Source organism: Gorilla gorilla, chromosome 20, assembly GCF_029281585.2.
Source record: "Gorilla gorilla gorilla isolate KB3781 chromosome 20, NHGRI_mGorGor1-v2.1_pri, whole genome shotgun sequence".
Lineage (NCBI taxonomy): Eukaryota > Metazoa > Chordata > Mammalia > Primates > Hominidae > Gorilla > Gorilla gorilla.
The window spans coordinates 69,539,190-69,564,564 of record NC_073244.2 but is presented as its reverse complement, the minus strand read 5'-3'; the positions used below and the strand labels follow the sequence as shown (position 1 = coordinate 69,564,564).

General features: G+C 43.3%; 2 protein-coding genes across 3 annotated transcripts in view; one reads left to right on the top strand and one right to left on the bottom strand.

Annotated features, from left to right (window-relative positions):
• LOC115930105 (zinc finger protein 419) overlaps positions 1 to 25,375 on the bottom strand; it is a 58,442-nt gene that overhangs the window by 31,649 nt on the left and 1,418 nt on the right. The window contains exons 2-3 of one of the 2 annotated variants that reach the window (XM_063701695.1): positions 19,577 to 19,703; positions 15,963 to 18,297 (exon numbers count right to left, since the gene is read on the bottom strand). The exons of the other annotated variant lie outside the window; for it this stretch is intronic. Coding sequence (XP_063557765.1) covers positions 16,634 to 18,297; positions 19,577 to 19,703 — 1,791 coding nt within the window. The 3' untranslated portion in view covers positions 15,963 to 16,633. Of the gene's footprint in view, positions 1 to 15,962; positions 18,298 to 19,576; positions 19,704 to 25,375 lie in introns of those variants that run through there. 2 annotated transcript variants of the gene reach the window in all.
• On the top strand, positions 4,995 to 7,171 carry VN1R1 (vomeronasal 1 receptor 1). Its single transcript, XM_004061568.5, is given in 2 exon segments — positions 4,995 to 5,642; positions 5,645 to 7,171. Coding segments are annotated over 2 exon segments (1,062 nt in total). The 3' UTR covers positions 6,059 to 7,171.

The window sequence follows — 25,375 nt, the reverse complement described above, 5'->3', positions numbered from 1 at the left end:
TTGTTTTCCTTGTTGATGTCTTTCCCCTCTTGATTAAATATTTCTCAGTGTTCTATTTTATTTTATTTTGCTTTTTATAGCTATTGCAAATGGAATTGGCTTCTTGATTTCTGTTTTGGCTATTTCATTATTGGTGTACCGCAATGCTACTGATTTTTGTATATTGATTTTATGTCTTACAACTATATTGAATTTGTTCCCCAGTTCTAAGAGTTTATAAGATCATATTACAACAAAGAAAAACAATTTTACTTTATATTTTCTCACCTGAATGTCTTTTATTTAGTTAGCTAGGTATTTTTCTTGCCTGATTTCTCTGGCTAGGACCTCTAGTACTATATTGAATAGGAGTGGCAAAAATAGGTATCTTATACATGACATTCAGAAATGTGCACACATTATAGTAGTATGCTTCAATACATTTTTTTTGTAGGTCAACGCATCTCTGAAGGCAGGACACATTCAAAGAAAGTCCAAAAAGACCAACACCACATGGTCATGGTCTCACTTGTATGTAGAATTTAGGCAAGTTGAGTTTATAAAAGTAGGGAGTAGAATGGTGGTTACCAGGGGCTAAAGAGATAGAGGGCAAACTAAAAAATGGGAGATTTTTGTGAAAGCATACAAAGTTTCAGTTAGACACAAGGAATGTGTTCTAGTGATCTGTTGCACGGCATGGTGACTATTGTTAATGTCTATTCCAAAATTGCCAAAAGAGTAGATTTTAAATGTTCTCATCAGAAAGAAATGATAAGTATGTGAGGAGATGTGTATTAAAACATAATGATGGACAAGGTTTTATAATGCCTTATTTTTGACTTACATATTCCTGAGCATTTTTACTGACCATTTTATTAACAATAATTTTAATTTAATTTTAGACTCACAAGCAGTTTAAAAAATAACTCAGAGAAAGCCTCTACACATGGCCCAGTTTCCACCCATGGTTACATTTGGCAATTACAGTATAATATCACAATGATGATATTGATTTTGATATATTCACTATCATCTTTTTTTTTCTTTTTTTTTGAGATGGAGTCTCACTCTGTCGCCCAGGCTGGAGTGCAGTGGCGCGATCTTGGCTCACTGCAAGCTCCACCTCCTGGGTTCATGCCATTCTCCTGCCTCAGCCTCCCGAGTAGCTGGGACTACAGGTGCCCGCCACAATGTCCGGCTAATTTTTTGTATTTTTAGTAGAGACAGGGTTTCACCGTGTTAGCCAGGATGGTCTCTATCTTCTGACCTCGTGATCCGCCTGCATCGGCCTCCCAAAGTGCTGGGATTACAGGCATGAGCCACCGCACCCGGCCCTCACTATCATCTTAATATTTTCCTAATTTTACTTATACTGATTTGAGGAGAGTCTGTTGCTATAAATGTGTTGGACTTGCTGCTTGTGTCTGTATAGGACAAAGACCATGGAGCCACTGACCCACACCAAGAAGCCAAAACTCAAAAAGTCAGGAGAAAAGTATATAATTGTATATAAGGTGCCAAATATTTCTTGCATTGCCCAGGAGCAGACTCCATAATTGTTTTTCATACTAAGGTTTTTGCTGTTCAGTGGGCTGTTATTAAAACGTCAAGAAACAACAGATGCTGGCAAGGTTGTGGAGAAATAGGAATGCTTTTCCATTGTTGGTGGGAAGGTAAATTAGTTCAACCATTGTGGAAGACAGTGTAGCAATTCCTCAAAGACCTAAAACCAGAAATACCATTTGACCCAGCAATCCCATTACTGTGTATATATCCAAAGGAATATAAATCATTCTATTATTATCATTCTAAGGATACATGCATGTATATGTTCATTGCAGCACTATTCACAATAGCAAAGACATGGAATCAACCCAAATGCCCATCAGTGATAAGGAAAATGTGGTACATATACACTATGGAATACTATGCAGCCATAAAAAGAATGAGATCACGTCCTTTGCAGGGATATGGATGGAGCTGGAAGCCCTTATCCTCAGAAAACTAACACAGAAACAGAAAACCAAATACCAAATGTTCTCACTTATAAGTGAGAGTTGAGCGATGAGAACACATGGAGACAGGGAGGGGAACAACACACACTGGAATATGTCAAGGGGGTGGGGGGATGGAGCACATCAGGATAAATAGCTAACACATGCTGAGCTTAATACCTAGGTGACGGGTTGATAGGTGCAGCAAACCACCATGGCACACGTTTACCTATGTAACAAACCTGCACGTCTGGCACCTGTATCCTGGAACTTTAAAAAATTAAATTGGGCGCGGTGGCTCACGCCTGTAATCCCAGCACTTTGGGAGGCCAAGGTGGGTGGATCACGAGGTCAGGAATTCGAGACCAGCCTGGCCAACATGGTGAAACCCCATCTCTACTAAAAATACAAAAAAAAATTAGCCAGGCACAGTGGCAGGCGCCTGTAATCCCAGATACTCAGGAGGCTGAGGCAGGTGAATTGCTTGAACGTGGGAGGCGGAGTTTGCAGTGAGCCGAGATAGCGCCACTGCACTCTAGCCTGGGCAACAGAGTGAGACTCCGTCTCAAAAAAAAAAAAAAAAAAAAAAGAAAGAAAGAAAGAAAGAAAGAAAAATTAAATTAAATTTAAAAAAAAAAGGAAAATCTGTCTGAAAATTCTCGCCAGTTACCAACACTTCTTTCTGAGGCTAGGAGGAGAAGGAGGTGGTATGTTAAAGTCAATAATCACACTAACTTTATACATACAAGAAGCTTTCAAAATAGTCATAGTAAAAATGGTACTTTATAAGGAGAAGCTGAAAAAATAGGAAACCAAATGCATATTGGAAGTAAATTATACAACTAGGACAATGGAGCAAAATAAGAGATTAAAGAAAAGAATCAGGAACTATCTTGAAGATAAATGATGAGTTCATATAAATAGGAAAAACATTTGTCAACAAGTGGTGTGTGGGAATCTAAAAGGTTTTCATACCTCGGAGCCTGAGTTTTTTTTTTTTTTTTTTTTTTTTTTTTGAGACCGAGTTTCACTCTTGTTGCTCAGGCTGGAGTGCAATGGCATGATCTTGGCTCGCCGCAACCTCCGCCTCTGGGGTTCAAACGATTCTCCTGCCTCAGCCTCCCAAGTAGCTAGGATTACAGGCATGTGCCACCACCTCTGACTAATTTTTGTATTTTTAGTAGAGACGGGGTTTCTCCCTGTTGGTCAGGCTGGTCTCAAACTCCCGACCTCAGCTGATCCACCAGCCTCGGCCTCCCAAACTGCTGGGATTACAGGCGTGAGCCACCTCTCGCCTGAGAATCTTGATACTTCTGTGTTATTGATTGTTCCACCCCTAAAGAGATGTAGTTATTCATGGGAGAAAATACCTCATAATTTTCCCTGATGATAGCAATTCCATAGAGACACCAAAAGAATCTAAATTATGGCCGGGCGAGGTGGCTCATCCCTGTAATCCCAGCACTTTGGGAGGCCGAGGCGGGCAGATCACGAGGTCAGGAGATCGAGACCATCCTGGCTAACACGGTGAAACCCCATCTCTACTAAACACACACACACACACAAATTAGCCGGGCGTGGTGGTGGGCGCCTGTAGCCCCAGCTACTCAGGAGGCTGAGGCAGGAGAATGGCGTGAACCCAGGAGGCTTCAGCCTCCCGAGTAGCTGGGACTACAGGCACGCACCACAACACCCAGCTAATTTTTGTATTTTTAGTAGAGATGGGGTTTCACCATGTTGGCCAGGATGGTCTCCATCTCCTGACCTTGTGATCCACCCGCCTCAGCCTCCCAAAGTGCTGAGATTACAAGCGTGAGCCACCGCGCCTGGCCACAGTTACTATTTCTTTTGTGATTGATATATATGAATATTGTGCAATGAAATTCCCTCCCAATTGAATTATCTTTCCCTAAAAATAAACCCAAGCTTTCTGGAACATATTGAATTTCCTATTTAACAAGTTTTAAGGATATCTTAGGTGTTTCTGGGATTAGTATTTATTTTCAGGATCTTTTGCATTTACTTGTGAGAAATGGCATTGAGATAAAAATGTGTGGGCTCAAGGTGGTCATGGTTATTTCTGCAGAGTCAATTCACAATCTCTAGACCTGTCTGGTGGAAAATAACAGAAATATATGTGCTTAAAATAAAATATACCATGATGCAATGTTGATTGTTCCAAAAATTATACATAGTTTTTTAAAATTCTTCAAGTTAGCATTTGTACTGTGCTGAAGGCCTTGTTACCAATTGTATTGTAGGGTTTTTTAAATTTCTTTCTTTTTTTTTTTTTTGAGACAGAGTCTCGCTCTGTCGCCCAGGCTGGAGGGCAATGGTTTGATTTCAGCTCACTGCAACCTCTGCCTCCCAGGTTCAAGCAATTCTCCTGCCTCAGCCTCCCGAGTAGCTGGGACTAGCACGCGCCGCCATGCCCGGCTAATTTTTGTATTATTAGTATTTTGTATTATTAGTAGAGACAGGGTTTCACCATGTTGGCCAGGATGGTCTCCATCTTGGCCTCGCGAAGTGCTGGGATTACAGGTGTGAGCCACTGCACCCGGCCTAAAATTTGTTTCAATGCATCAATAACAATGGTGTTTACTAAAATATTAGTGTGGAAAAGGTTTTATGGTGTATTATTTTTGCTTTTCATATCTCCAGGCTACTTAATTGAAGGTTTTATTGAAATAAGTATAGATTCACAAGCAGTCATAAGAAATAATACAGAAAAAGCCCTGTCCATATTACCCAGGGTTCCGTCATGATTACATTTTGCAAACTATAGTATAATATCACTCTAATGATATTGACTCTTCTGTGTTCTGTTTTTATATATTTCCCTAGTTTTGCTTGTATTTACTTGTTGCATGTGTGTAAGCCCTGAGTTTTATGGGTTTGATTTGTGGATCTGTTGTGCAGTTGAGCCCTCATTCATTCACCTGCTTCTCTGCAGATGGACACACAAGCAATTGCCTTTGCACGAACAGGGACAATCTTAATTTCTGTTTAAGATGAGAAAATATGGTTGGAGACACACTAAAACTTCTGTCTCCACTGATGACAAGATACTTCTTTCTGCTTTTTTATTCTACTGATTCTTCAGACCTCAATGAAAATCAACATCCCCTAGATTTTGATGAAATGGCTTTTGGAAAAGTAAAATCAGGGATTAGCTTCCTCATTCAGACTGGAGTTGGGATCCTGGGAAATTCCTTTCTCCTTTGTTTTTATAACTTAATTTTGTTCACTGGACACAAGCTGAGACCCACGGACTTGATTCTCAGCCACCTGGCCTTGGCTAACTCCATGGTCCTTTTCTTTAAAGGGATACCTCAGATAATGGCAGCTTTTGGATTGAAATATTTGCTGAATGACACTGGATGTAAGTTTGTCTTTTATTATCACAGGGTGGGCACAAGAGTTTCCCTCAGCACCATCTGCCTTCTCAATGGATTCCAAGCCATTAAGCTCAACCCCAGTATATGCAGGTGGATGGAGATCAAGATTAGATCCCCAAGGTTTATTGACTTCTGTTGTCTCCTCTGCTGGGTCCCCCATGTCTTGATGAATGCATCTGTTCTTCTATTAGTGAATGGCCCACTGAATAGCAAAAACAGTAGTGCAAAAAACAATTATGGATACTGTTCTTACAAAGCATCAAAGAGATTTATAGCTCATTACATGCAGTCTTATATTTTTCCCCTGATTTTATGAGTTTGGGCTTCATGGTCTGGGCCAGTGGCTCCATGGTCTTCTTCCTCTACAGACACAAGCAGCAAGTCCAACACAATCACAGCAACAGACTCTCCTGCAGACCTTCCCAGGAAACCAGAGCCACACGCACCATCATGGTCCTGGTGAGCTCCTTTTTTGTTTTCTATTCAGTCCATAGTTTTCTGACAATTTGGACAACTGTAGTTGCAAACCCAGGCCAGTGGATAGTGAACAACTCTGTGTTGGTCGCCTCATATTTCCCATCACGCAGCCCTTTTGTCCTCATCATGAGTGATACTCGTATCTCTCAGTTCTGTTTTGCCTGCAGGACAAGGAAAACACTCTTTCCTAATCTGGTTGTCATGCCATGAGTCTTTTCTCTTCATGGAATTCAGCTATTCATCATAACTCTTGCTAAGATTTAGGAAATATTAACTACTAGTTATTTGTGATAGCAACATACACATGGCCAGTAATGCTCTTGTCCAGGAAGATCTAATACCAGAGCTAAAAATGAAAGTCATGGATACTGTTACACAAAGAACACTCTATATAACTGTGTTAAGTCCTTCAGACAAGTTCAGGAAATCAAAAAGTTTAAAAAGGGAATTCTTTAGAGATTTAGGGGAGATTTCTCATTTTTGTACTATGAAGAATCATGGAATGTTTTAAAAATATTTTTAAAGCACAGTTTGATTCAGGTGCTTCTTGAACAGCATAAATCCCCTGGAGAGTCCACATGTAAGAAAGACATGTGCAGGCTGGGCACAGTGGCTCACGCCTGTAATCCCACCGTTTTGGGAGGCTGAGGCACTCCCAAATGCCTCAAGTGATCCACTCAAGATGACCTGAGGCCAGGAGTTCGAGACCAGCCTGGCCAACATGGCAAAAACCCCGTCTCTACTAAAAATACAAAAATTAGCCAACCATGTGGCACACACCTGTAGTCCCAGCTACTCCAGAGGCTGAAGCACGAGAATTACTTACCAGCTTGGGTGACGGAGGGAGACTCAAAATAAAAATAAAAATAACTAAAAGTGGCTGGGCACGGTGGGTCACGCCTGTAACCCCAGGACTTTGAAAGGCTGAGGTGGGCAGATCACTTGAAGTCAGGAGTTCAAGACCAGCCTGGCCAACATGGTGAAACCCCATCTCTATTAAAAATACAAAAATTAGCCAGACATGGTGGCAGGTGCCTGTAATCCCAGCTACTCAGGAGACTGAGGCAGGAGAATCCTTGAACCCAGTAGGCAGAGGTTGCAGTGAGCCGAGATCACACCACTGCACTCCAGCCTGGGAGACAGGGCAAGACGCCATCTCAAAAAAAAAAAAAAAAAAAAAAAGAAAGAAAGAAAGAAAGTGCCTCTGCACTCCAGCCTGGACAATAGAGCAAGACTATCTAAAAAAAAAAAAATTAAAAATCAATATCAAAATAAGTGAGTATTCTCATAAGCAAGACAAGCCTAAAGAAATGTGAGTACTAACTGTAATGTGGTTACATTTAGAGACACATGAAAAAAATAAATAAAAGAATAAAAAATAATACAATAAATGTAATGTGGTATCCTAGGTGGAATTCTGGAACAGAACATGTATTTTGGTAAAAACTGAGGAAATCTCAATCAGAGATGTACTTTAGTTTAATCATGTATCAAAACTGCTTCACTAATTGTAAATAATGCTGTATACTAATATATGACTATATATTAGTAACAACTGGGTGTGCTTGTAAATGAGATATCTCTGTACTATATTTGCAATTTCTCTGTACATCTAAAAATGTTCTAAAATTAAAACTCTATTAAAATAGAAAAATAAGATTTTTTTTTTTTAAAAAAGGGAAAAGATTTAGAAATTTGGCCAAATATACAGATAACAAATAAGCATAGAAAAACTTATTCAGGCCGGGCGCAGTGGCTCACGCCTGTAATCCCAGCACTTTGGGAGGCCGAGGCGGGTGGATCACGAGGTCAGGAGATCGAGACCATCCTGGCTACCACGGTGAAACCCCGTCTCTACTAAAAATACTAAAAAATTAGCCGGGCGTGGTGGCGGGCGCCTGTAGTCCCAGCTACTCGGGAGGCTGAGGCAGGAGAATGGCGTGAACCCAGGAGGCGGAGCTTGCAGTGAGCCGAGATCGCGCCACTGCACTCCAGCCTGGGCGACAGAGCGAGACTCCGTCTCAAAAAAAAAAAAAAGAAAAGAAAAACTTATTCAACATCATTAATTATTAGAGAAATGCAAATTTAAAAACCACACTGACCACAACACATCTATGAAAATGGTTAATCTTTAAAATACACCATAACCATCATGGACAAGGAGGTGTAACAAATGCAATTCTGCTAAATATATTCATATAAACACTTGTATATGAATGTTCATGGGTCTTTGTTAGTTTTTTAGTCCAACACTAGAAATAATCAAAATATATTAATAGATTAATAAATTGTGGTATATTCAATGCAATACTCTTCATCAACAAAAAATGAATACGCTTAACATGTATAAATATCAAAAAATGCTCCATATGAATGTAATGTAGGATTTCATTTGTATAAGATACTAGAAAATTTATAGGCCGGGCATGGTGGCTCACGCCTGTAATCCCAACACTTTGGGAGGCCAAGGCGGGTGGATCACTTGAGGTCAGGTGTTCGAGACCAGCCTGGCCAACATGGAGAAACCCCCGTCTCTACTAAAAATACAAAATTATCCAGGCGTGGTGGCGCATGCCTGTAATCCTAGCTACTCAAGAGGCTGAGGCAGGAGAATCGCTTGAACCCAGAAGGCGGAGGTTGCGGTGAGCTGAGATCGTGCCATTGCACTCCAGCCTGGGCAACAAGAGTGAAATTCTGAGAAAGAGAAAGAAGAGAAGAGAGGAGAGGAGAGGAGGAGGAGAGGAGGAGAGGAGAGGAGAGGAGAGGAGAAGAGAAGGAGGGAGGGAAAGAAACAAAGAAAAAATAAAAGAAAAAAGGAAAAAGAAAAGAGCAGGAGGGAGGGAGGAAGGAAGGAAGGAAGGAAGGAAAGATGTATATAGTGACATAAAGTAAACCAATGGCTACCTGAGCATAAAAATTTGGGTAGGACTGTGAGCGAGAGAGAACAGAAAAGGGTACAAACAAACTATTGAGGCAATGGATATGTTTATTATCATGACTTTGGTGATTGTTTTTATATATTTTACACTTTAACAATGTGCAACTGAATGTCACTAATACCTCAATAAAGCTGTTAGAAAAGAAAGATTCCAAATAAAATCTGGATTTCCCAATCCTCTTTTATAACCTCTGGCGAAGCTGTGTTGATTCCATCATTAGCCTCTCCTCATGTCTTACGTGGGTCAACTCTGACTTTATAGTATCAAAAACTGGAAGCAATGTTGTTGGAAATTCAGAATCTCAGGGAAGAAGAAGAACTGGAGACAATGAAGGTTATGTCCACTTGAGTCACCAGGAATTATGTTTAGGTTTAAAAAAAAAAAAAGACTTATCTCAGAAGTATAGAATCTCCCTTCATTCAGTCATGAGGCTCCTACCTGTGCAGTAGTGGTTTGAATTAACAGGCTTTATGTCTGTGTCTGTCTTCCACTACTATAGCAAAACACCACAGATTGCATAATTTATAAAGTAGTTTGTTTCATACAGTTCTGGAGGCTGGGAAGTCCAAGGGTATGGCACCGGTATCTGCTTGGCATCTGGTGAGGGCCTTGTTACTCTGTCATAATATGACAGAAGGGCAAGTGAGCATGAAAGACAGAGACAGCTGATTTTATAAAAACGTCACTCTCGGGTTAACAAACCCACTCTTATGATAAAGGCATTGATTCCTTTATAAGGGCAGAGCCATCATGACCTAATCACCTCTTAAAGGTCCCATTTCTCCACACTGTTAAAATGGCAATTAAAATTCAACATACGTTTTATAACGCCAGAGACACAAGCATCCATAAGACCTTTGGATTACTTGCTCTGACAATGACTTTGCCTACAGGAGATACACACGTCTGTAGGTCCTCAGAGTTTCTGTATACCCTCATCTCACGTAGCTATAGTTACTGAAACATTTATGGATGTCTCTTTACAAGGCGCTCATCCATTCCACTCTAGTTTGCTGGTGTCTCATACTTCCTATTAATACAATCACTGTTTCTGTACAGACTATGGTTCCCAAACTGCTTGCTATGGTTTAACCATCTCCTCCAAAAGTCACATTGAAGCTTAATCTACAGTGTGGTAGTACTGAGAGGTGGGACCTTTAAGAGGTGATTGAATCATGAGGGCTCTATCCTCAGGAATGAATTAATCAATTTATGGGTTGATAGACTAATGGGTTATCCTGGGAGAACTGGTGGTTTTATAAGAAGAGAAAGGGCCGGGGGCCGTGGCTCTTGCCTGTAATCCCAGCATTTTGGGAGGCCAAGGCGGGCAGATCACCTGAGGTCAGGAGTTCGAGACCAGCCTGATCAACACGGGAGAAACCCTGCTCTACTAAAAATAAAAACTTAGCGGGGTGTGGTGGCGCATGCCTGTAATCCCAGCTACTCAAGAGGCTGAGACAGAAGAATTGCTTGAACCCGGGAGGCAGAGGTTGTGGTGAGCCAACCCAGGAAGCGGAGGTTGCAGTGAGCCAAGATCGCGCCATTGCACTCCAGCCTGGGCGATAAGAGCGAAACTCCGTCTCAAAAAAAAAAAAAAAAAGAGAGAGAGAGAATGATTTGCGCTAGCACGTTAACATGTGAGCACACTCAGCAGCCTCACCATGTGATGCCCTGTACCACCTTGGGACTTTTTGCACAGTCTCTACCAGCAAGAAGGCTCTTACCAAATGCGGCCACTCAACCTTGGACCTTTCAACCTCCGTAACTGTAAGAAATACATTTTTCTTTATAAATAACCCAGTTTCAGGTATTATTTTATAAGCAATGGACAACAAACTAATGCACTCTTACATTTTACATCCAGGAACATAACCTACATCATTTTTGGGTTCAAGACACATAGCTCATAAGGCACATCACAGGAGCAAGCTATCCCTAAACAATACTGGAGAATATGGGACATGCATGGGTACAAATACCCAGCTCTCACAGCTGCCATAAATCCTGACAGTTGTCAAACCAATTGTCCTGGCTGCAAGCTGACTGTGCAACCATAAATAATCTTCAAATTCCGGGTAAGGGATTTTGGATAGAAATCCTTCTTTTTCCCAGGAACCTTCTGAAGCAATATACATCAGGCGTTTGTGGATTGAGTTTTTTTTGTTTTGTTTTTGTTTTTGCTATTTCCTTGGAAGTACATAAAATTGAAAACCTCACAAAACCACTCACTTTTTCTTTTTGGCAGACTCCAATTTTGCTCTCAACCCACAGCACACAGAGAATAAAACTGCAATGGGTAAATGTAGCTTAAACAATGACTTTATCATCACTAAAACCAGTATAGTCACGTGGAAATTGACTGGGTTTGGGCAGCTTGGAAGGTGAAAAATCTATCACCAACATTATAAGACAAGCAATAATACCCATGAAGAAAGGAAAATCTTTACAAGCTGCCAGCTCAAGCCAGCCTGTATCCTCTGTCCAAAGTTGGATGATGTCTGCACCCAAACCAGCCATGGAAGTGGGAATGAGGCCTCGCCCGAAGGGATCAGACTCAATACTCCAGATAAAGGTAGAGAGCACAGCTATCTGCCCTCCCTAAGCATTTTAAGGTGATACACACTGTGATATCAGCTAATAGTGGATGGAAGTCTTTTGTAGTACACACTTTCAGTGACAACACTGGCAAGGATCCCGGGCAGGTCAGAAAGTGCAAGGTAATTCACAAAAGCTTCTCATATAGCAGACAATTACAACAAACCTCCCCTGTGTGGATGTTTGGAGGTAAGATTCCATTTCTGGTTGAGGTCTCCCTCACAAAAGCTAATATCCAGAGCTTTACTATTTTATCTGCTGGCGAAAGCACTTTGCCTGCCTGCATTCCTAAGGTCTTTCTCCAAGATGGTTTACTGGTGCTGAATGAGGTTAATGGCTGAAGACTTTCCAACATTCGCTGCACTCATGATACCCTTCTGGGTATGTAGTTTTAAGATTTAGAAGTTTTCTTGATGTCAGGACATGACATGACAGATAGATGAAAGGTGGAGCATGTTGTAACTTACAACTCAGAACCAGAGGACATGATTCAGGGCTGCACCGGAGTTGTGAAGGAATATAGATAGTAATACAGCAAACTGGAGTTGTAGGAGGCAGCTTGTGTGTGGCAAGTGGATTCGGGTTAGCTAGGTTTTCTGGGCTTTCTATACTTGGCCAATTTGAGTAATTTTACACGTTTCAGGGCATAGGAGTTGTCCCCAGATGTCTGATACCTGCTCCTGGGGTGACTGGGGCTGATATATATTGACCCAGAGTTTGACAGCCTGTTAAGGAAAGTGGTTGGAAGTGTACTTAATCAGCTGTTCCAAATGTAGCACTGTCAAGCCTCTAGCAAGGGCCTCAACAGTGGACAGAAACATTATTCTTTTAAAAGAATTATGTATCAAAACACCTTGGTACTAGCACAAATGCATACATACAGTGGAATAAAGAGGCCAGACGGAAGTCCTCATACTTATGCTCAGATTTTTGACAAGAGCGCAAAAACTTATTAAGGAGTCTTTTCAACAAATGACTTTCAAAAAGCTGCATATCTATATGCAAAAGAATGAAGTTGAACTCTTACCTTCCTCCATTTACTAAAACGAACTGAAATAAATCAGACATAAAAGTACAACTTAAAACTATAAAACTCCTAGAAAATAACATGAAAAAAGTTTCATGACACTGGATTTAGCAATAATTTCTTGGGTATAATACCAAAAGCATAGGAAACAAACATAACATATATTGGACTCCATTGAAATTTGAAAACTGTGCAAAAAAAAAAAAAAAGACATTATGAACAGAATGAAAAGGAAGCAGACTGAATGGGAGACAGTATTTGAAAAACATATATCTGCAAGGGGTTAATATTTAAAATATGTATACAGAATATGTACATATATAATACGTACATGTTAACCACTCAACAAAGTATATATACTTCACATCATGTTGTACACAACAAAAGCATACAATGTTATCTGAAAATTTACAAAAACTTTCTTCAATGAGCAAAGACATTTAACAGATATTTCTCCAAAGAACCTATACAATTAGTCAACAAGCAAATGAAAAGATGCTCAACATCAATACTGAAATGCAAATTAAAAAACCATAATAAAATAACATCTTACACCCATCATGATTAAAAAACAAAGTGTTGGCAATAATGTGAAAAACTAGAACTCCTGCACTGGTGAGAATGTAAAATGGTGCAGCTGCTATGGAAAATAATTCCCCCCACAATTTAAAATAGAATTAACGGGAAGTGGCCAGGCGTGGTGGCTCATGCCTGTAATCCCAGCACTTTGGGAGGCTGAGGCGGATGGATCACAAGGTCAGGAAGATCAAGACCATCCTGGCTAACACGGTGAAACCCCATCTCTACTAAAAATACAAAAAATTAGCTGGGCATGGTGGCGGGCACCTGTAGTCCCAGCTACTTGGGAGGCTGAGACAGGAGAATGGCGTGAACCTGGGAGGCGGAGCTTGCAGTGAGCCGAGATTGTGCCACTGAACTCCAGCCTGGGTGACAGAGCAAGACTCCGTCTCAAAATAATAATAATAATTATAATAATAATTATTATTATTAACGGGAAGCACCATTTCCACTTCTGGGTATATGTCCAAGAATTTAAAGCAGGGCCTCAGCAGGTATTTGTATATTCATGCTCATAGCGGCATTAACAAGAACAGAAGAGTGGAAGCAACCCAAATGTACACTGAAGAAAGAATACAGGAAAAGTGGCATATACATATACCACAGTCATATGCCACACATTTCTGTCTACCATGGACCACGTGTGTAACAGTAATCCCGTATTATAACAGAGCTAAACAACTCCTATCACCTAGTGACACCATAGCCACTGTAACTCAATCCCATTACTCAATCCCATTACTCAAGTGACACTGGTGTAAACAAACCTACTGGGCTGCCAGTCATATAAAGAGCACAGGCCGGGCGCTGTGGCTCATGCCTGTAATCCCAGCACTTTGGGAGGCCGAGATGGGCGGATCATGAGGTCAGGAGTTGGAGACCAGCCTGGCCAACATAGTGAAACCCCATTTCTACTAAAAATACAAAAAATTAGCCGGGCATGCTGGTGGGCGCCTGTAATCCTAGCTACTCGGGAGGCTGAGGCAGGAGAATCGCTTGTACCCGGGAGGCGGAGGTTGCAGTGAGCCAAGATCACACCACTACACACCAGCCCAGGCAACAGTGCGAGACTCTGTCTCAAAAAAAAAAATAAAGCCAGGTGCGGTGGCTCATGCCTGTCATCCCAGCACTCTGGGAGGCCGAGGCGGGCGAATCATGAGGTCAGGAGTTCAAGACCAGCCTGGCCAACATAGTGAAACGCCGTCTCTACTAAAAATACAAAAAATTAGCTGAGCGTGGTGGCAGGCACCTGTAATCCTAGCTACTCAGGAGGCTGAAGCAGGAGAATCACTTGAACCCAGGAGGCAGAGGTTGCAGTGAGCCGAGATTGTGCCACTGCACTCCAGCCTGGCAACAGTGCGAGACTCTGTCTCAAAAAAAAAAAAAAGTGTGAGGCAAGGCTTCAGAAAATATTCCAGAATATTGTTATCATAGGACATAACAACTCCTTGTTATTGAGCCTGAAAACCTACTAGTGGGACAAGATGTGGAGGCAAAAGACAGTGATATTAATGATCCTCACCCTCTGTAGGCCTTGACTAATGTGTGTGTCTGTGTCTTCATTTTTAACTTCTTTTTTACGAAGTTAAAAAAATTAAATAGAAAAAGTTTATAGAATATAAAGGAGTACCTCTATACAGGCTGTATAATGTGTTTTGTGTTTTAAGCTATTATTGCAAAAGAGTCAAAAAGCTTTTTAAAATTTTAAAAGTTCATGAAGTAAAAACGTTACAGTAGACTAAGTTTAATTTATTACTAAAGAAAAAATTAATTTAGAGTAGCCTAAGTGTACAATGTTTATAACATCTACAATAGGGTACAGTAATGTCCTAGAGCTTCACATTCACTCACAACTCACTCCCTGACTCAATCAGAGGGGTCCCACAAGCTTCGTTCATGTTAGTGCCCTATGAAGTTTTTACCATTTTTCATACATTTTTACAGTACCTTTTGGAAACTTAGATATGTTTAGATACACATTTACTTATCATTGTGTTTCAATTACCTACAATATTCAATACTGTAACATGCTGTTAAGGTTTATATCTGAGGCGCAATGGACCATATCATATAGCCTAGGTGCGTAATAGGCTGTGCCCTTCAGGTTTGTGTAAGTACACTCTTTGTTCACACAATGACAAAATCACCTTAAGATGATTACTCAGAACACAGTCCTCTTGTTAGGCGACAGATGACTACAATGGGATTTTATTCGGCCTTTAAAAAAGATGAAAATCATAAGCTATGCTACAACATGGATAAACCTTGAAGACATTAAGGGAAATAAGCCTCAAAATAAGTCACAAAAGACTAAAACTTAAGTTTCCTCATATGAGATATTTATAGTAAAATTCATACAGTAGTATTGTCAGGGGCTGGTTGGAGTAGGGAATGAGGAAGAGGAGTGGTTTAAAGCAGCGGTCCCCAACCTTTTTGGCACCAGGGACTGGTTTCATGGAAGCCAATTTTTCCATGCATCAGGGACAGAGGAGGGGGCGGACAGTTTCAGAATAAAACTGTTCCACCTCAGATCATCAGGTATTAGTTAGATTCTCATAAGGAGCACACAACCTAGATCCCTCACAGGCACAGTTCACGGTAGGGCTCAGGCTGCTATGAGAATCTAATGCTGCTGATCTGACAGGAGGTGAAGCTCAGGTAGTGATGCTGGCCCGGTTCCTAACAGGCCACAGACTGGTACCAGTTTGCAGCCTGGGGGTTGTGGACCCCTGGTTTAAAGGGTATGTTTTAGTTTCATTAAGTTGAAAAAACTTCTGGATATTAATTGACAACAATGCGAATGACTTAACACTACTGAACAGTACAGTTAAATATGGGTTGGCCGGGCGCGGTGGCTCACGCCTGTAATCCCAGCACTTTGGGAGGCCGAGGCGGGCAGATCATGAGGTCAGGAGATCGAGACCATCCTGGCTAACACGGTGAAACCCCGTCTCTACTAAAAATACAAAAAAAATAGCCGGGTGTGGTGGCGGGCGCCTGTAGTCCCAGCTACGTGGGAGGCTGAGGCAGGAGAATGGCGTGAACCCGGGAGGCGGAGCTTGCAGTGAGCCGAGATTGCGCCACTGCACTCCAGCCTGGGCGACAGAGCCAGACTCCGTCTCAAAAAAAAAAAAAATATGGGTTAAGATGGTAGATTTTAAGTTACCTGTAATTTGCCACAATTATAATTTTTTTCTTTTTGAGACAGAGTCTCGCCCTGTCACCCAGGCTGGAGTGCAATGGAACGATCTCAGTTCACTGCAACCTCCGCCTCCCAGGTTCAAGTGATTCTCCCTGCCTCAGCCTCCTGAGTAGCTGGGATTACAGGCACCCGCCACCATGCCCAGCTAATTTTTGTATTTTTAGTAGAGATGGGGCTTCACCATGTTGGCCTGGCTGGTCTCAAACTCCTGACCTCAGATGATCCACCCACCTCTGCCTCCCAAAGTGCTGGGATTACAGGCGTGAGCCACCATGCCTGGATATAAATGTTTTTAATGTAGTTCCCAGCAGGAAATCCTCGCAGATTTCCATCTGAACTCTTTCAACATTAGATTTACATATATTAATAGGTTCTTTCTCTGATGTGAACTTTTTGGTGCTGAATGAGGTGACAGTTTTGGTGACTTTCCTGCATTCACTCCACTAAGGCCTTTTTCCAGTGTGAATTCTCTGATGTTTAATGAGGCTGGAGTTGTATTTAAACACTTTGCTGCATTCACCACACTCATAAGACCTTTGTCCAGTGTGAGTGTTTTGGCGCTGACCAGTATTACATTTGTTGAAGTCTTTCCCACAGGGGTGGGTTGCCCCTACACCACATTCCCTTAACTTAAAACGACTTTCTCCAGTGTGAGACTGCTGATGTATAATAAGGCTCGATTTAGTCCTAAACAATTCCCTACATTTACTGCACTCATGAGGCTTCTCCCCAGTGCAAACTTTATGATGTTTAATGAATGTAGAGCGGTATCTAAGAAACTTCCCACAGTTGCTGCATTCATAAGGCTTTTCTCCAGTATGAACTCTCTGATGAATAATGAGTTTGTAGCTATCTCTAAAAAATTTCCCACATTCACTACACTCATAAGGTCTTTCTCCAGTGTGAACTTTCTGATGTCTACTCAGTGTACAGCGATATCTAAAGAATTTCCCACATTTGCTGCATTTATAAGGCTTTTCTCCAGTGTGAATTCTCTGATGAATAACAAGTTTGTAGCTGTCCAAAAAGAATTTCCCACATTCATTGCATTCATAACGCCGTTCTCCAGTCTGGATTTTCTGGTGACCATCTAGATGAGCCTGTGTAAGGAAGGCCTTCCCACATTCACTACACACATAAGGCCTTGGCCTGAGGTCAATCCTCTTGTGTTGAATGAGGTCAGACCTTTTTGAAAATGCATCAGTGTGGATTTTCTCGTGCTGAACTAGGTGGGACTTTCTAACAAAGGCCTTCGCACATTGAGTGCATTCATAAGGCCGTTCTCCAGTATGGATTTTCTGGTGACCAACCAGATGAGCCTGTGTAAGAAAGGCCTTCCCACACTGGGTGCATTCATAAGGTGTTGGTCTACTGAGAATCTCCTGATGTTCAATGGGGTCAGACCTTTTTGAAAGAAAGCCTTCACTGTGAATTTTCTGGTGCCGAACTAGGTTGGACTTTCTAATAAAGGTCTTTCCATATTCAGTGCCCTCATAAGGCCTTTCTTCAGCATGATTTTGCTGATATTTAATAAGGTTGGAGTTGTACCTAAACAATTCCCCACATTCACTGAACTCATAAGGCCTCTCCCCATTATGGGTTTTTTGGTGCTCAAACAGCCCATGTTGGTGGCAAAAGTCTTTCCCACCTTGGCTGGAGTTGAAATCATTCTGTTCACCTTGAAAAGCTTCCCCATCCTGGGTATCCCTGTATAGCTTCCACCCACTGTTTAAGACCTGTTGCTGGAGAAGGTCTGAGCTGGCAGTAAAATCCTTGCCACCCTGCGTGCATGTGAAGTTCCTCTCTCCCACGTGAGCACTGTGGTTCACAAATGAAGGCCTCCACTCATCACTTCTGGTGAGCTTCTCTCTAATCTCCTCCTTTTGGTGCAGGTCATGCTCTGCTGCACATGTGTACAGCCCTTGCTCAGGGTGTGTTCCATCGTGCTCAGCCAGGTGCAGAATGTCCTTCAGAAGTGAGCTACATGTCTTGCAGGGCTGGGCCTTCAGGGTGGACAAAGCTGGCTTTGGAATTGTGACCTGTAACACTCTTACAGAAACACACTGCTTGGAAGGTACCTCCTCATCCTTGGCTCCATGCCAACAACCTATAAGAACAGAAATGCTGGTGAAGTGCATGTGAACTCCGGAGGGAGGAGACAGCCCCATCACAAATGTCTGTGAGACACACCCACAAATGAGGGCACAGGACAGGTCACAGGCAAGGAAATAAGGCCAGTGAGAGGAAGGCCCAGTGTTCAGAGGTGGGCCTGTCAAGTGTGTGTAGTGGGGGAATCCTGGTGGTAAGGACACAAGGGAGAAGTACCATGCAGGGAGGGCAGGTGGGGTCTCCAACTCACTCCTCTATAAATGGCTTTCAATGGGCCATGACTGTTGTGTCCACATCCAGAGAGATCTGATTGTGTGAGAGCGAGTATTCATGGACTACTGAAGGATACATGCAGACCTCATAACACCTAAAGTACAGGTCATACCTTAGACAGCACTGCAAAGGGAGAGGTGGAAGAGAATGGTGGAGAGATGAAGGCTGGAGAGGAGGGGTCAGAGGTGGAAGCCAGGGGTCAGCAGTCAGAGTAAAAATAACAACAGGGAAGGAAAGGAAGAGTGACGGGTGGCCAGTGGCCCTGCATCAAACAGTAGTGGTCACAAGGTAAGTTCTCAATGTGATTTGAACCCAGCCTTGATATCACATCCTTTCCCAGCTTTCACCCACCAGGGCCAAGTCCTTCTGAGTGTCTCTTGCCATTAATAGAGGACTATCCACTCTGCCAGGCACCCAGAGACCTCCCCCTTGCTCAAGGTGAGTAACTATCTAGCTGCGGCATAAGTCCAGCTAGGGGAAAGGCAGGGAAAGGGAGGGGACAGCATGTACACAGAGCAATAAACCCAGGACATGCTGCATTCTAAAGCTACCAGAACACCCAGTAGGGAGTCCTGCAGAAATAACTTCACAATCCTCACAAGTGGTGACCAGGGAGGTGCCTGAAATTCCTAGCACAGACACTGTCTCCAAGTATGTCAGCAAGGGGAACAGGGAAACCCTTGGACAGAGGTTTCACACATTTGGACAGAGCAATCAAACCAGGGACAGGCACCGCCATTAGGATATCTTAAAGAAACCTGAAGATTTCTGACTTCCGAGCCTTATCTTGTAAAGTTTCAGAGCAACAGAAGCTGGGGCTGCTTAAGGGGAGGTGGTGCAGTATACACAGCCCAGCTCTGGCTGCCTTATCACATTTGCCAGGAAACCAGGAGAGGACAGGACGTAGCACTCACAATCTGGTGTGGGAAAGACAGAGTTGTCATGGAAAAGAGCAAAAAAACAGCACCCAGCACAAGACACCAGAGTAGGTATGAAGGCCTTACCTACTGATGACAAAAGCGTAAAGTTCTCCAACATCACATTGCTGTGCAGGTGTCTCTGAGCATCATTAAGGATCCCCCATTCCTCTTGGGAGAAATATATGGCCACATCCTCAAAGACCATACAATCCTGCCAAAATTATGACACTTCAGTCTATGAACAACTTCTTATTCTGTGTTTCCTTAGATCTGTATTTATCTACTTAAAATCTAAGAACTGGAGGACCAAACTAACAGCCAATGTTTTTACATTTCCCTTGCAATCCAGATCCCATATGCTGAACCACTATCTAATGCTCATACATGATTATTTCTCCTGTCCTAATCAACACAAGCCCTGTCACCACACAATAAGGGATAATCTCTTAGCCCTAAGGCTGCCAGACTTATGCAAACCACTGAGTTTTAAGCTCCTCATCCCACCCTGCATGCCTTTCCTGCCAAAACCCCAACACAGTCTCTGATGTATGCTTTCCCTTCAGTCATGCCTCTGCCTCCTAACCAAATCTAGTATTTCCCGTGGCCTGGTGCAGCACGGCATTCCCCCTGCACTAAGGAAATGAAAGTAATAAAAATTATTTCAATGCCATTAGCCTCTCTGTCATCACTCACTCTTTTCCAAAAATGAAAATCCAGCGGGTCAATCACTGATACACTTCCCTCTCCAGAATCTTCAGTGCTTCCCCAGTACCCACACACATCCATCCCCTGCTTAGCCTCCACCCACTTCCCAAGGAGGAAGAGACTCCACAACCCGGTAGCATTCGCACTTCTCTCGCCCCCACTGTTACTGATTGCTGAGTCCAGCACAGCACAAAGATGGGTGGAGAGAAAGCAAAAGCATCATCAATGCCTAGCCCAGGGCGCCCTACCTTCTTTTTTTTTTTGAGACAGAGTCTTGCTCTGTCACCCAGGCTGGAGTGCAGTGGCTCACTGCAACCTCTGCCTCCCAGGTTCAAGCAATTCTCCTGCCTCAGCCTCCTGAGTAGCTGGGATTACAGGCACCTGCCACCACTCCCGGCTAATTTTTGTATTTTTAGTAGAGACGGGGTTTCCCCATGTTGGGCAGGCTGGTCTCGAACTCCTGACCTCGTGATCCACCCGCCTTGGTCTCCCAAAGTGCTGGGATTACAGACATGAGCCACTGCGCCCGGCTGGCCCTACCTTCTTTTGTCACCCCATTTCCTTGGGGTCTCCAGATCTTGCCTCCCAGACACCCAAACTCAGGCTCACTCTTCTCCCTTACGTGCCCATTGCCAGGGCTGGGACCACGCATTCATGCTCCTCCTCACCTTCGCATCTCGCTTTGGACAGTACCTCTCTCATGTATCTAACTCCTCCACTCTTGCAATACTAACAGCAGCCCTGGCCCAACCAGGAGCATTTCCATGGCCTCCTAAGATGCCACTCTGTACATGGAGTCCTGCAGTGCACCAGAACCCTATTTGCTCCTGGGCTGCCCAGAATATAATGTTTCCTAGCGCCTGGGGCAGCACCGAGCCCTGTTCTGAAGGTCTCCCTTCCCAGTCCTGTTTTCTGGTTTAACCTCAGCCCCCCCAAAACCCAAGTGACAACCTCACAGTTCTTGCATACCTCCTCTGAGTTCCAGATCTTGGCTGTCTCCCCCTTTTGCAATGTACATGTTTTCCCATAAGCAGTCACAACATTCTCTATCCCCCTAATCCTAATCCAAAGCCCAGATACACTGACCTCCCCAATGCTATCCCCACCCCAGGCCTAGCAATGCTCCTTGCTGATCCCATCTTCCCCTAAAGTAGTCTCACAGTTTGCATGAAACTACCCAGGTCCAAGCAAGACTCACCATGAAACCCTGGTGAGTTTGTGGAGATGCCTCACTATCCATCTCATGGCCACTCTCCCCTCAAAAGCCCTTCCTTATACTCCACAGGCCGCCCCCAACATAACACACAAACATACACACACATACCCTCAGTTGATCCACTCTCTCATCTGTCTTTGTGACACCCACCAACACCATCCAGGTGCCCAGTGGAGACACCCAGTCCTCAGTCTGTTCCTTCTCCTTCCTTCCTACTAACACCATTGCTTCCTAAATCTGACCCAGTTTCACAACAGTTCAGCTATCATGTAGTGGATGTCTCCTTCCTGAACACCTCCAATGAACTCCATTCCTGTGTGTACAACTGCCAGTCTGGCACCTCCACTCAAAGTCTCTGAAACATTTTTTGTGTATTTTTGTTTTTGTTTTGGCTTGGATTTTTGTTTTTGTTTTTGTCTTACTCTGTTGCCCAGGCTGGAGTGCACGGGCACAATCATGGCTCACTGCAGCCTTTACTTCCCAGGCTCAGGTGACCCTCCTGCCTCAGCACGCCGATTAGCTAAGACCACAGATAAACGCCACCACACCCAGCTATTTATTATTATTTGTAGGGACAGAGTCTCCCTATGTTGCCCAGGCTGGCCTCAAGTGATCTTCCCACCTCTGCCTCCCAAAGTGCTGGGATTACAGGTGTGATCCACCATGCCTGGCCACTGGAACATTTTTGACTTGGCCAAAACTTGGTTCCTCATATGCTCTACTATATAAACACTCCCCCTACTACAGAACTTACTACATCTTAGTTGCTGGGACATCCATCCTTCCAAATAAGGCCAAAACTGTGGGGCCATTCCTGACCCCCTCTTCCATCTCAGCTCCCAAGCTTCCTTGCTCTCTACGTTATAAAATACAGGCAGCTCTAGATCAAACACATACAGAAGCCCCCCACTCCTCCCACTTCCACCACCGCCACTCTCGTTCAGTCACCAACAACCTCCACCTGGGCTGTTGCTGGACCGATCACCCAGGTATCCGTGGCTCCACCCTCACCCGCACGTGGTCTTCCATTCTGCAGGCAGAGGGAGCCACTAAAACCTGGGTCAGGTCACCTCTTTTTCCCCCCTCCTCAAACCTTCCCTAGTTACCATCGCCCTCAGATGAAAGGCCCAGAACCTTAGACTGCCATTCCATGCTGATCCCGCATGCCCTGTATGCCCCAACCTCCTACCCTGCTGCCATACTCTATCACGACCAGATACAACATGAATTTTCAGTTCACTAAACATCCCAGCTAAGTCGCACCAGTAAGCATTTGAACTTTCTATATCCCGTGCCTGAACGCCCTGCCACATCTTATCCCATCAGTTGTCGGAACTAGGACCACTCTATAACCAGAGGCTGAGTTCTGACTCCTGGTTGTCGTGGAGCCACAGTCTTCAGACCCAAGGAAGGGAAAAACATGAAGTTTCAGGACACCACCTTTCCCTATATCAGCATGCCTAAAATAACGGAGAGATAAGTAGTGGGGGCCTGGGGTAGAGAGCCTGAGAAACCCTTGACTTACCTGTGCAGGGTCCTTATGCATTGCTGCCACTGCAATGGACCCTGTGGGAAGATGTGGGAGACTTGTACAGTTACTACTTGAGACCGTCACTACGACAGTTACTACTCGAGACCATCATTAGGAGACTGAATGAAGGGGGACGAACGTAGAAATGAAAACTTAAGACGAAAGAAACTGTTTTAAAGAAGGCGAACTGGGGAAGAAGAGAGCTCCCTGCTTCTAGTGAGCAAAGGCAGCCCCTGAGCTTCCACAGCCCTCCACATTTATTGGGTAGGATGAAAGGGAGGAGGAGGTAACGACTGGTCAGCTGCTTAATTGATCACAAGTTCACATTATTGTTAACAGGCTTCAATTATGCCTAATCACAAGAAACACTTGTGCCTGGGTCGTGACTGCCTTCAGCATTCCTTCTGGGTGGCAGACGCAGTTTGTCAGTTTGCCAACATCCTGCTTTCATGAGAAACAGTTTGCTGTTTACTCATATAGCCTCCAGTGGCATACTGAGTTGATCACGACCCTCATTCTTTCGGCCTGTAACAGGAAGAGGCAAGCCATGAGTATCAGGACAGTACTGCGGCATCCTACAGGCTGAACTGTACAACCATCTCTGCCCTGTACTGGAGCAAAGTAATCTGAAGCTACAGCAAGTCCTAAGTTCAGTGCTGCCTCTTAGCAGCTCTGTGTCTTTGGACAAGGACTGAACCTCCCTAAGCCTCAGTGCCCTTATGTGTAAAATGGAGATTAAAAGGGTTCCCACTTCACAGGGCTCATATTGACAAGAAGCATAAGTAGTACACACTATGTATAAGCATTACTTTCTATAGGATTAATGGTTTTGTACATGTTTTCAGCACAAAGTAGAAGGGTTTTGAAAATTTGAGTATTTCTCCCTTTTTTTTTTTTTTTTTTGAGACAGTGTCTCGCCCTGTTGCCCAGGCTGCAGTGCAATGGCACAATCTCAGCTCACTGGAACCTCCACCTCCCGGGTTCAAACGATTCTCCTGCCTCAGCCTCCTGAGTAGCTGGGATTACAGGTGCCCGCCACCACGCCCAGGTAATTTTTGTATTTTTAGTAGAGACAGAGTTTCACCATGTTGGCCAGGCTGGTCTCAAACTCCTGACCTTGTGATCCGCCCACCTTCGCTTCCCAAAGTGCTGGGATTACAGGCATGAGCCACTGTGCCCAGCCCACACTTCTTAATGTTTTAAGGAAATGTGATATATATATAAAGCTTTGTACTATAAGCAGAGTTACAGGTAAATTAACATTCTAACAATAAATATTTTAATACATTTAAATTATTGATTACATCTATTTCCAATTGCCTATGTGTACATATTTAGAAGGATATTGGCTGAGGAAAAAAAAAAAATAGCCCAGACCTGTCTGACCTACACAAAATGTATCAGGCTCAGAGAGGCAAGAATATATGAGATGTCAGTCACATCCCTGAACCTATGCCTGAGGACAACTGTTTAAAGACATTCTGTTCCTGACTAGCTGTCTCACCTATTATCTTCATGTTTCTGTAATCTATAATATAAATAAGAATGTATAGCCAATAAAAACTTATGTTATTTTAACATAAGTTATTGGTAAACAACTCAGAAACTGCTTCTTTTTTCCTTTAAAAAAAAAACAAAACACTTGTCACTGTGGTAATTGAAGTGTATATTCAGGACAACTTGAATCTATGGTCCCAGATGGCTATCATCAACATGTGAACTTGAATAAACTCTCTTTAAACCAGATTCTGACTTGCTTGGTTATTTAAGATTGATATAGTTCATTAGTGTTTAAGTCAATTACCTGTTTTTACATCCCTAAGTTAATGAGTTGTAGGATGGGGCTGAGCAGTCAATCAGTTACTGGTCCGTTCAGCAAACAGGTCAGCCTGCCATATAATGCAGTAAAGGGAGCTTGCTGGAGGCCCTTAACTATGGTGGAGGATGTGAGAAAGCCCTGCCCAGTTTTGGACCCAGTTGCTGCATGGCCTTATCTTGTTCCCCAAAGAGTGGCCCTCAGGGCCAGCTGAGTTAGAAGGGTGGAGTGACTACAATTATCTCATGCCTCAGTCTCTGTATTCCAGGGCAACTCCTTATCCATCCAGGCCTCTTTTTCAACAGAAACAAACCAAACTCTTAGCCCATATCTGCTCCCTTCTGCAGGGAGTATCAGAGATGCCCTCCCTACCATGGTCTTTCCTCCAAATCTGAGCCCTCCCCTACCTCAGCTCATATGAAAAAACAATGTAGGATTCTTCCTTCTCAATCTGATCCACAGGCCAACTTCTCAAGTGCACAACTTCTAACTCATTTAAAGCTCCAGGCCAGCTACCTTCCCTCACCTTTGGAAATTACGTCCACCTACCCATGTGATGTCGCCCAAAATCCAACCCAGGATCTTCTGTCTGAAACCCGCTCCTTAAGCTGATAT